The sequence below is a fragment of the Ovis aries genome, chromosome 10, assembly GCF_016772045.2.
Source record: "Ovis aries strain OAR_USU_Benz2616 breed Rambouillet chromosome 10, ARS-UI_Ramb_v3.0, whole genome shotgun sequence".
In the NCBI taxonomy this organism is placed as follows: Eukaryota; Metazoa; Chordata; class Mammalia; order Artiodactyla; family Bovidae; genus Ovis; species Ovis aries.
This window is the reverse complement of record NC_056063.1, coordinates 52,713,221-52,725,433: the sequence shown is the minus strand read 5'-3', so window position 1 is coordinate 52,725,433 and position 12,213 is coordinate 52,713,221. Positions and strand designations below refer to the sequence as shown.

Genomic DNA, 12,213 nt, shown 5'->3' with positions numbered 1-12,213 from the left:
TACTTACCTAATATGGAGCCAGAATGAATGAGTGAGGATATACTTATTCTAAGGCTGTAACATAAGTCAAACTACAACCAAATGGTTTTTCATAGACAAAATTTTATACACTTACAACAGAAAAACAGAAATCACGTGTAAGTTACATAGTAGTTCAGATGACAGCAAAATTTAATTGGGAATTGTTTTGCTTTCCCAATAATCATTTTAAAAGCTTGTTCCTGAATCATCTCTGCTTCAAAGCCTTCATCTTCTAAGCATAGTTGGCAGGTCTGATAAATTCTTCAGCAGTACTTAACATGAATGCTGTAGTCTGTTACAGTCACCTGAGTCTATATGTCACTTTCATAGAATTTCTCCACTTAGTATTCTTAGAAAACCTGTGAATGCTTTTTGTGTGTGTCAGTTGCTCAGTCGTGTTTCACTCTTTGAGACCCTATGGACTGTAAGCAGCCTGCCAGGCTTCTCCATGGGATTCTCCAGGCAAGAATAATGGAGTGGGTTGCTGTTTCCTTCTCCAGGGCATCTTCCCCAACCCAGGGATTGAACCTGGGTCTCCTGCATTGCTGGTAGATCCTTTACCATCTGAGCCACTAGGGAAGCAATGTAACTGTTAGAATCTTGCATTCAAGTCCCAGGTACGGATGTGCTGCTTTGTTTTTGCAGCGAAGTTCTCTGATTGACAGTTACCACAAACCTGGCACAGCAGTTTCTGCTTGTTACCCCAGTGCAGTTCTAGAAGTCCAAAACAGTTTCCCAGAGCAGTTTTCCTGAGAAGTCTGTAGAAGCTGACATTGACTGCTTTTAGCCACTAGATGGTGATAGTGCAGAGTCCAAGTTTTCTTAGGACACATTCTGAAGACATCCAGCAGGTTAGAGGCAAAAGTAATGAGAAATGTTTTATGCTATTAACATGAGTCGGCTGGATGGAGGTAGTGAGAGCAAGTTCTGTGTGTCCACGTGGGTAAGATGCCCTCCCTGCAGCAGGCATCAGCAAAATGGTGTGGTGCTTCTTGAGCTACTTGTGCTAAAGGGCTGGGTTTTTGTTTTCAGACTGTGTTTCAGTGCCTCTAGTTTTGAAGACAACTTATGAATTCCTAGGCAAGTGAAAGAAAAGCAAAGACAAAGTACAAGCTCCATTTTTTTTTTATTAAGATTCAACAGAAACAAAATTAGTCTAAGTTGCTTTCAGAGTACGTCCTCACAGACCAGTAACACATGGGGTGAGTCACATTTGGTCCAGGCCTTGGTCTGAGGACCACACTTTGAGGAGCACTGAAAAACCCTGCTTGACTGCATCCCATTCGGTCAGCAGAACCTGGTTCAAAATGAGGCTCCATTACCACTAGTTGGGTAGCTGTGGAAAGGTCTGTTTCCTCATTTGAATCATGTAAACAGTACCTATGCTTAGGCTTTTTATGAAAACTCAGTGTGCTAACCTCTTGGGAAGCACTCAAATGTGGGCAGAAATGGAATAGGACTGGTACATTTAAATATTAAATGCAGACAGTTTCCTCTGATCTCTGCATCATTTTACTGACTAGTATTTTTTCCCATGGAGAGAAATAAGGTGTTCAGTTGATCATCAACCACTTTAAGGACCTTGAAACCTTGTTTGATGGCCCTAAGAGAAGCACAGCTACTTGGTGATCCCTGACAAAAACCTGCCCTCTCTCTGGGAAGTGTACCTCCATCTATTGCTGTATCTTTAGTGTGTGGCAGAAGGACTGTGAAGCAGTGAGGAGTTAAGAGTGTGCCTATTCACCCGGACATAACTTGCAGTCAGCTGCTCCCATGACCTGTATGTTTGAAGAACTGCAGAAGCACTAAGCTGCCAGTTCAAAGGCTAAGTGGTTGTTACAAAGTCAGGAGAGGCTGGCATGTAAACATTAGACAAGATCAGTGATGGCAGTTTCTTTGGTTAATCATTACAGTTAACCACTTATTGGGGCCTCACTAGACCAAACTATACATGGCTTCAATCTTTGTAACAGTCCTAACATCGCTTTAGAGATGAGGAAACTGACGTTAGGAAATGTTAAGTTGCTTAAGTCACAAATTGCTGGTTACTGGCTAGTTCTGAAACGTTAGGTGGAAACCTGTGCTCTTTACCACTGATTTTACCGCATCTGGACACACGACCGCTCCAGCTATGGTGTCCAAATTACGCTTTAAAGGTAAGTGAATACAACAAAATCAAACTGCAAGACCTGGTTCCTGAAGTTAAAAAGGCTATAAAGTCCGTTAAAACTACCAAAACGTACTTAAATGAGAAAATGCGTAACCATCATACCTTGAAAAAGTAGCTTCCACCATGAGAATGTCACCAAAGGTATTTTAATTTAAGCCTCAGCACACCATACCCACAATGGAACATTGAGTCCAAAGATCCTTTATATCTGACGTGATATAATTCTCATATGAACGAAGGCTTGGAGATTGAAATCCAGATCACCTCATGGGTTCACTTTGGCCAACACAGTAAGAGTTTACCGCTTTCCAAAAATTCTTGAGGTACCATTATGCAAGCAATGCTCCCCATAAGTATGTTAGCTTTCTGCCCCAAGGAAGAAAGGCCTAAGAAATCCCACACTTGTAAAACCACTCCCTGAAAAACTGATGTGCTGGTAGAAAGAAAAGCAGTAGAATTAAGGTTTTATAAACCAGAGAGTGTTCTGTTTTTTCTGTTAGGTAAAGGGATTTCTTCATATGTTATTTTAATAAAAGGGGATTTCATAGGTAAAAACCAATATTCAAAATTATAAAACAAATAGAACTCTCTGTGTATAACCACTGCATCAAAAATTTGCAAGAGACTCAACAGAAATTCTTTAGTTGACAAATGTGGTTTGAAAGGGTAATAAAATTTTTTTATAGCTAAAGCAAGAGTCTTGTTTCCTGTTGGCCCAAAAACAGATGTTTCATTTCCCAGATAAGTAGGTTCTCCACTGTAAAGAAATATCCTTGTATAGTTGGTTTCTATCTTCTTGAAGTCTGCTCCAAGTTCAGCCAATTTCTCATAGGTCCTTAACACAAATTTGGAGCAGTCGTAGGATTCAAACCATTTCTCTGCCTCCTTTTTCGGGCTGGCTTGGACAGTCCATGTCTCATAATAAATCCCTGTTTCATTGTCCTGTTTTACCCACTTTGCCATTTTGTTAAACATGCCTCCTAGTTAAAAACAAAACAAAAATTATGTGAACATAATTAAAGCTGATCATGTTAGTTTTAAGTAAAATGTTCTAACCAGATTTAGGCCATACGTACCTGAATAAACAACAGTTTCTCAATTTCCCAAACCTACATCTTACAACAAGAATCCATGTTCAGCCAATTTTTTTGTTTCATTTTTCAAGGCACAAGATACCTCTGAACTATAAACATTAGACATAACAAAGTGTATAAAAAAATACAGATTCTGTAACTGTTTAAGCTATAGTCAAAAGCTAAATTATATACATGCTGAAGCCCTCGTTTTCTGCTCGGCTCAACAAATCTTAGATTCAGAAGCAAAAGAGTAAAAGGAAGCAAGGGAAAAACTGTAGAAAAGGAATGAGTGAATGGGGCCAAGACCGTGTATGAAGAACCGAGGAGGGTGAAACATGAAGCTTTTTTATGCAAAACAAAGTATGCACAGGATATGAATTTGCTGTCCAAGGAATGGCTCCTTGAGAAGGAACCCCATACCCCATTTACCTTGAATATCTAGCATCTCCCCTTTCTCCCTGTACTTGCGACTATTGGGTGTCTGCTTACAATCTTTCTACCCACCACACAGATTCTTCCAATGAATCAACTAAACTGGAAATAGTTTTGACCAAATTCATGGATTATATAGACTCCAGGATGGCTAACACTCTCTCCTACCACCTTCTATCAGACCAGAGGGATCTCTCCAAATGTTATCAAAATACTATACTCTGCATGGTTACAACCTCATCTGAGACTAAAACAGCATGATCCCAACATTTCACTTTGTCACTGTTTGTGACTTTCTTAGGTTACTCCAGCTTGAGTCCATAAAATCAATTCAAGCCCTATAGGATAGAGTGGCTCCTTTTATCAACTGTATGGAATTAAACTTGTAGAATAATATAAATTCTCTTTTCTTAGAACTGAGGATACTGTTCTTAGCGTTCTCCAACTCTGAAAAGCCACTACTTGTGATGAAGAGATAAGAATACTTCAAAACACTATTTGGTAACATGAAAACAGGTCAACGAACAGGATTAATCACAAGGCAGATGAATAACAAAAGATTTAAGTGCCAGCATATTACAGACTCTTCTACAGAATAAACAATGAGCACTTGTCCATATCGTCATACTGTGATGTCAGAAGGAAGATTTTGCAGATAATGAGGTAGGTGGATACGGAGAAAGGAGAGATGTGAGCTGGCCTGGAATGAAAGAAGGGGAGTCATTTATCATGCTGAACACTGTTAAAAGAGAAATGGACTTTTATATGATTGGGGTGGTTTGGGGCACATCAATTAGAAAATAGGAAAAAAAACCAGCACGATACATAATTAAGAGTCCCAAATTACATTTAAAAGACAGCAATACTGCAAACCAGAACCACAATGAGATGTTACCTCTCACCTGTCAGAATCATCAAAAAAGCCATCAGACAACAAGTGTTGGTGAGGATGTGGAGAAAAGGAAAGCCTCAGGTGCTGTAGATGGGAATGTAAATTGGTGCAGCTTCTATGCAAAACAGTCACTCCTGGGTACTTACCCAAACAAAGAGAAAACACCAACTTGAAAAGACACAAGTACCCCTAAATTTATGGCAGCATTATTTACAATCGTCAAGGAAGTAATGCAAGTTTCCATCAAGGGATGAATGATTAAGGAAAATGTGGCTTATACATACAATAGAATATGATTCAGCCATAAAAAAGAATGAAATCTTGCCATTTGTGACAACATGGATGGACCTAGAGGATACTATGTTTATTGAGTAAGTCAGACAGAGGAAGGCAAATTACCATATGACTTCATATGGTATGTAGAATAAACAAAACAAACAAAAAAAAACAGACCCATAGATTCAGAGAACAAACTAGTGGTCACCTCTTAAGAGATTTAAACTCCATTATTTTTTTTTAGAAAGTCCAATTTGTACGAAGTTTCTTTGCATTTATTTTTATGATGACAATAGGGAAGATATCGTATCTGTAGACATGATAAGTTAAAGATTTGCATGAATAATAGGGTCAAAGGTTAGTAGTTCAGGAAATGTATTTTATAAGTTGACCTCTAAAGAGCAGAACATTATTGAGAGGCCTCAATGAAAGTCATTTCTGTCACTCGGATACTGATTCAATCATCTAATTCTGCCATATTTTTGAAACTTACCTGATATGGTTGCTACTAGAACTAACGTCCCATTTTCCTTCCAGTGATTATCATCAATCCCTTCAAAAAAGCAGGCAGCTCCCTGATTACACCAGAAAGGGGCATTCATTTCAGGTCGGAGATGGGGAAACGTGCAGTTTCCAAGTTGGAAGAGTTCATACCATTCCATCGTGTAGTTCTTCTCCGTTAAAGTACTCCTGAATCCAATGGCATCATGCATGATTTTCTGTGGAAAGGTCATATATGTATAAAAGCATTTGGGAAGTAACCACTGGTTCAGGAGCCAGACAAGAGAAAAAGCAATACCAGAAGTGCATACAGAGTATTACAACTGTTTCCCTTCCCTACTGCTATTCTCACATCCACTTCATGGCTCCTCTAACTCCCTGCCCTCATCCACTCTGGTTTTGGCCACTGCGGCTCATCTCAGGAAGACTGCATGCTATGTGCCGATGTTCAGAATCTCCTTACGGCTTAGAATGAGTAAGAGAAGTCTCCACGCCACAGACTCTCGAACTCTGTGTAGCTCTCAGGTGATGAGAAGCTCAGATGGTGAGCTAACCCAGGAAACGTGTGCACAACAGGCCCTGGGCATGAAGTGACTCCTACGTGCCCTGTTCCCTTTCTGGGCTTCCTCCTTTCCTTCTTTCTAGGATCTGGGTACAGGAATTGGGTTTGGGTTCAGAATATCAAAAGGGATGAAAGCAACTGCATCGATTACTGTCAGCATCATAAAACCTGGTGTTTTCTGGACTGCTCATTTTAAATCTGTGAAGAGGAACTTAGGCCATAGACGTGAAGAACTGACTCATTGGGAAAGACCCTGATGCTGGGAAAGACTGAAGGCAGGAGGAGAAGGGGATGACAGAGAATGAGATGGTTGGATGGCATCACTGAGTGGATGGACACAAGTTTCAGCAAGCTCCAGGAGTTGGTGATGGACAGGGAAGCCTAGTGTGCTGCAGTCCTTGGGGTCAAAGAGTTGGACATGACTGAGTGACTGAACTGAACTGAAGAGGAACACCAAAGAACATACTCTAAAACCAGTCCTTTGAATAGTGATTATTCCCTCAAATCCACTTAATCAAATCACTTAAGTTATAAGATCAAGATGCAACCTTACCAAGTGTCCCAGGAGGTCTCCATATTTAAATTCCCACACTGGGGCTTGTAATCGAAAGACTTCAATGACATCGTCATCCTTCATCACTGGTATAGGGGAGCCAGTGGGACAGAAAGTATATTTAGCTTGACAATAAGGATCTGGTTCCGGACGGAAGGAGAAGCGTCTAATGAAGAAAAAAAAAATCAACTTACACTCCAAGAGGAATTTGGTTCTCACAGATCTTAGAATCCAGATCTTAATTTCACTGTAACATTTTTAGAAAAAATATCCAAAATTCTGCCCATAGTGCATAAATAGACATTTGTTATCCTATGAACAAACTCCAATGAGTCTTTAATAGCAAATGATACATTAAAAGCACTGATAATTGCCTGCTTCCCAGTTCCCTGCTCCCACTGTGAGAATTCTGAAGACAAGGACCATATCTGAAATGTTTATACCTCTACATCTTATTTAGTAGACATATTTCCTGAATAAAAGAGTAGTTTTCAATGTTATTTAATTTCCCAAACATTCTATATGTTAACATTATTCAAAAACTATCATTATTAAATAGAATGTATTTTCTATTAAGAATCTGCCAGCATTTCCTTCAATATTTATTGAGTATCATACTAGGAATATATTATGGTAGGAAGGAGGGAAACAAATGCAAGAAATGCGGGTTCAATCCTTGGGTCAGGAAGACCCCCTGGAGAAGGAAATGGCAACCTGCTCTAATATTCTTGCTTGGGAAATCTCATGTACAGAGGAGCCTGGTGGGCTACAATTCGTGGGGTTGCAAAGAGTCAGACACGACTGAGCACACAGTCTATAGGGAGGGATTCCTTCAATATTTATTGAGGATCTACTATTATACTAGGAAAGAGGGAAACAAAACATAAAATGCTATTCTTACTGTGGAAAATTCTGAGAGAGATGGGAACACCAGACCACCTAACCTGCCTCTTGAGAAATCTGTATGCAGGTCAGGAAGCAACAGTTAGAACTGGACATGGAACAACAGACTGGTTCCAAATAGGGAAAGGAGTACGTCAAGGCTGTATATTGTCACCCTGCTTATTTAATTTATATGTAGAGTACATCATGAGAAACGCTGGGCTGGAAGAAACACAAGCTGGAATCAAGATTGCCAGGAGAAATATCAATAACCTCAGATATGCAGATGACACCACCCTTATGGCAGAAAGTGAAGAGGAGCTAAAAAGCGTCTTGATGAAAGTGAAAGAGAGTGAAAAAGTTGGCTTAAAGCTCAACATTCAGAAAGCGAAGATCTTGGCATCTGGTCCCATCACTTCATGGGAAATAGATGGGGAAACAGTGGAAACAGTGGCAGACTTCAATTTTTGGGGCTCCAAAATCACTGCAGATGGTGACTGCAGCCATTAAGTTAAAAGATGCTTGCTCCTTGGAAGAAAAGTTATGACCAACCTAGATAGTATATTCAAAAGCAGAGACATTACTTTGCCGACTAAGGTCCGTCTAGTCAAGGCTATGGTTTTTCCTGTGGTCATGTATGGATGTGAGAGTTGGACTGTGAAGAAGGCTGAGCGCCGAAGAACTGATGCATTTTAACTGTGGTGTTGGAGAAGACTCTTGAGGGTCCCTTGGACTGCAAGGAGATCCAACCAGTCCATTCTGAAGGAGATCAACCCTGGGATTTCTTTGGAAGGAATGATGCTAAAGCTGAAACTCCAGTACTTTGGCCACCTCATGGGAAGAGTTGACTCATTGGAAAGGACTCTGATGCTGGGAGGGATTGGGGGCAGGAGGAGAAGGGGACAACCCAGGATGAGATGGCTGGATGGTATCACTGACTCGATGGACGTGAGTCTGAGTGAACTCTGGGAGATGGTGATGGACAGGGAGGCCTGGCGTGCTGCGATTCATGGGGTCACAAAGAGTCGGACACGACTGAGCGACAGAACTGAACTGAACTACTCAAGGGGAGTAACAGCTGGCAAGACATTAAACAAGTAATGAAGGGCAGCAGGATCTGTGCGTGCTCAGTTGCAGCCGACCCTGCAACGCCATGGACTGTAGCCCACCAGGCTCCTTTGTCCATGGAATTCTCCATGCAAGAATACTGGAGTGGGTTGCCATGCCCTCCTCCAGGGGATCTTCCTGACCCAGGGATCAAACCCATGTCTCCTGTGGCTCCTGAGTGGCAGGCAGAGTCTTTACCACTGAGCCGCTGAGTAGTTTTAAGACTGGAATTCAAGATTCGAGGCAGGAGTGGTGAGAGCAAGTGGAGGCAGGGACGGTCTTTCTGAGCTAATTCAGGAACACCTCGGAGATGGTGTGGGTTCGCTTCCAGACCACCACAGTACGTTAAATAATGTTATAAGTGAGTCACTGGAATTTTTTAGTTTCCCAGCCCAGTGCATATAAAAATCATGCTTATATTATACTGTGGTCTGTTAAGCATGTAACAGTATTATGTCTACAAAAGACATACATACCTTAATTAAAAAATACTTTACTGCTTAAAAAAAAAAATCTGACAACACAAGGTTGTCACAAATCTTCAGTTTGTAGAAAACACAGTATCTGAGAAGTGCAATACAACTAGGTTTGCCTGGACACTGTGAAGACCCCCCCTAGAGTCACACAACTGGGGAGGATTGAGCCCAGGAAGCAGCTTAAAGGATCTGAAGTAGCAGGTGTGATATAACTGAATTTGCTCCAAAATAAACCTTATTTTATGAATTAGAAGAGGGTGGGGAGGGAAGCCAAGTTAAGGCTGAGGTCAGTGGAGGTCATGTTATGCATCAAGAAGGGCCCTGAGAGGGCCATGGCAGTAGCGGCTGGAGGGCTACAGTGAATCGAGATCAGCAGGAGCTCACTCCTTTCATACCTAGCACTGGGGAGAGAGAGGAAAGGGAGAAACAAGCTGCTATCTGCCCTCTATGGGCTTCCCTGATAGCTCAGTTGGTAAAGAATCCGGCTGCAATGCAGGAGACCCTAGTTTAATTCCTTGTTGGGAAGATCTGGTGGAGAAGGGATAGGCTACCCACTTGAGTATTCTTGGGCTTCCACTGTGGCTCAGCTGGTAAATAATCCACTTGCAGTGTGGGAAACCTGGGTTTGATCCCTGGGTTGGGAAGATCCCCTGGAGAAGAGAAAGGCTACCCACTCCAGTATTCTTGCTTGGAGAATTCCATGGACTGTATAGTCCATGGGGTCACAAAGAGTCGGACACAACTGAGCTACTTTCACTTCACTTCATCTGTCCTCTAAGAATCCTAGATCTCTGGGGCCCTAGCTAGACCTACTGTTTTGGGTTTTTGTTTTTTTTTTTAATGTGGATCATTTATTTATTTATTTACTTATTTATTTAAGTCTACTGAATTTGTTACAATATTGCTTCAGTTTTATGTTTTGTTTGTTGGCTGTGAGGCATGTGGGATCACAGATCCCTGACCAGGGATCGAACCAGCATCCCTGCCTTGGAAGGTGAAGTCTTAACCACTGGACTTCCAGAGAAGTTCCCAGATTTTTTGTGAAATCAATCCTAACACATCAACAAATGGCACCCCACTCCAGTACTTTTGCCTGGAGAGTCCCATGGACGGAGGAGCCTGGTGGGCTGCAGTCTGTGGGGTTGCTAGAGTCGGACACGACTGAGTGACTTCACTTTCACTTTTCAGTTTCATGCATTGGAGAAGGAAATGGCAACCCACTCTAGTGTTCTTGCCTGGAGAATCCCAGGGACGGGGAAGCCTGGTGGGCTGCTGTCTATGGGGTCACACAGAGTCAGACACGACTGAAGCGACTTAGCAGCAGCAGCAGCAGGCACACATCAACAAAAATGTCTATAACTTAAAAAGTTTAAATCTTGATTTAGACAAAAATATTAAAAACTCACCTAAAATTTTACCTGTTTTACAGGTGCTTACCTGATTTAAAAATGAATAGTTAACTATACATAAATTTCATCTGCTTACAGCAAAATCAAATTTAGGTCAATGGTAATTTCAAAAGTATAATTTAAGTGTGAACATAATAAAATTAAAATTTTATTATGGGGGTAAATGAAGGCACATGCTTAACATTTCAAACTTTTAAATGTAAATCAAGTAGTTTTGGATTTCACTCTCTTCTTTGTTTTACTGAATATTATATTTTTACTTTGGGGGGAACACTTTGTTGTTAATAACATTTTCAAGAAAACCAGCTTCAAACTTCTCTCTTCCTGAATATCAAGCAAAAGAAGGCCCAGCAAGCCATTCAGCGGGCAGAATACACTAATACTGTTATCAGGTCTGAAATGCTGGCTGGCCTTTACTAGATTTAACCACCACAATGAAACCTGAAGTAACTACTATTCCTACTTTCTGACTCAGGATATGTGCGCACAGAGATCCTGAGCGACTTTCCCAAGATCACACAGCTAGTGATGACGGGGCCTGACTCGATCTGCTGCGGTCAGAGCCTAGAACTCGCTCGCGACCAGGACCAGGCTATCCTGCCTGCCAACTCGCTATTTTCATCCGAAAGGGGTGTGCATTTTCAAAAGCTGCTAGGTTTTCCCCTGCCTGATGTTGACACTTTATCTTCCTTTTCTCTGCTTAGCGACCTCTGATAATTAGGCTACGTAAATACTGTTCTAGTTCAAAGGCTCAAACACAGTTCCTACATCTCCGCATCCACAGCATAACACCAGCGACCTATACCTCCTGGCTGAAGACTGTGGACAGTCGAGGCCACTCACCCAGGAGGTGGGGGGACAGGACGTGGCGAGGGGATTCCCTAGATACCCAACTTTGAGTGCTGAAAACGGGAAGTCCCAAGAGCTAGGTTAACTGGTAACTGGGAGTGCAAATGTTACGCACTCACGATAACTAATGACAGGACCTGACACGATAGAAAATACATTATTAAGTCTCCCCAAACTATTCAAATTGTCAGCGATTTGTACCGAAAATCACACAACGAAATAACATTAGTCCCTTTTCCCCCACGATTCAGGACAGTCACCTTGGAACTGGCTCAACGGCCCCGGGAGGAAGAAAGACCCCAGGGCATCGTGCAACAAACAGCCGCGCCCCAGGAACTCCACTTCGCTCCTCGCCGCGCCTCCCCGGCACGATCACGCGACCTGGACGCAACTCCTCCCCGCCACCGCCCCCACGCACTTTGGACAGAAAACCTCGGCCGCGCGCGCGCGCGCCCGCCCCGTCCAGCCGCGCACTCACTTGTAGGGCACCGGCCACTGGCGCCGGGAGGGGTCGCCCGCCGCCGTCGCCGCCGTCGCCGCCGCCAGCCAGAGCAGCGCGGGGGCCCAGCGCCAAGGCGCGCGCTCCAGGCCCGCACCTGCGCCCGCGCCCCGCCGACCCCAGGCCCCCGCACCGGCACCCCCCGCCTGCGCCATGTGCCGGCTCCCGCTGCGGGCGGCGCTCCCCAGCCCCGAGACCGCGGAGGGCCAGCGAGCCGAGCATGCGCAGAACTCGGGACCCGGGCGGCGGTCCGCCCGCGGCCCCGCCCCTGCCTGGCGCGCCCGGGCGGAGGGCTCGGTCCCCGCGGCTTCCGCCGCCTCCGCGAGCGCAGGGGAACCCAGCGCAGGGTGTCGGGGCCGCCGAGGCTCTGCTCCTGCCTGGCGCCCTGCGCGGGGGCGGCTTCCGGACTTGGCCGACCCGGAAGGTGCTCCGGTCCAGCTCCCCTGAGCAGCCCGAACAGGAACCGTTTTTCTCTGACTGACTGTAATACCGAGTTCTCCTGGCCTCA

At 43.6% G+C, this 12,213-nt stretch overlaps 1 protein-coding gene across 2 annotated transcripts; it reads right to left on the bottom strand.

Moving 5' to 3' along the window:
• Positions 1-1,128: 1,128 nt before the first annotated feature.
• CLN5 (CLN5 intracellular trafficking protein) lies at positions 1,129-11,927 on the bottom strand. Of its 2 annotated transcripts, none has more exons than XM_027973500.3 (4): positions 11,685-11,927; positions 6,484-6,649; positions 5,361-5,586; positions 1,129-4,399 (listed from the first exon to the last, which is right to left on the bottom strand). In XM_027973500.3, the coding sequence occupies exons 1-4, from the start codon at positions 11,858-11,860 to the stop codon at positions 4,335-4,337; spliced, it is 633 nt and encodes a 210-aa protein (XP_027829301.1). In that variant the 5' UTR covers positions 11,861-11,927; the 3' UTR covers positions 1,129-4,334.
• Positions 11,928-12,213: the final 286 nt, after the last annotated feature.

Excerpts from the sequence above, each read along its gene's own strand:
- CLN5 (XM_027973500.3), bottom strand. The coding sequence starts at position 11,860 with ATGGCGCAGGCGGGGGGTGCCGGTGCGGGGGCCTGGGGTCGGCGGGGC. Across the intron at positions 5,587-6,483 it reads GAGACCTCCTGGGACACTTG|AAAATCATGCATGATGCCAT; the intron begins GTAAGGTTGCAT and ends ACCTTTCCACAG. Across the intron at positions 4,400-5,360 it reads TCTAGTAGCAACCATATCAG|GCCAGCTCACATCTCTCCTT; the intron begins GTAAGTTTCAAA and ends CTTTCATTCCAG.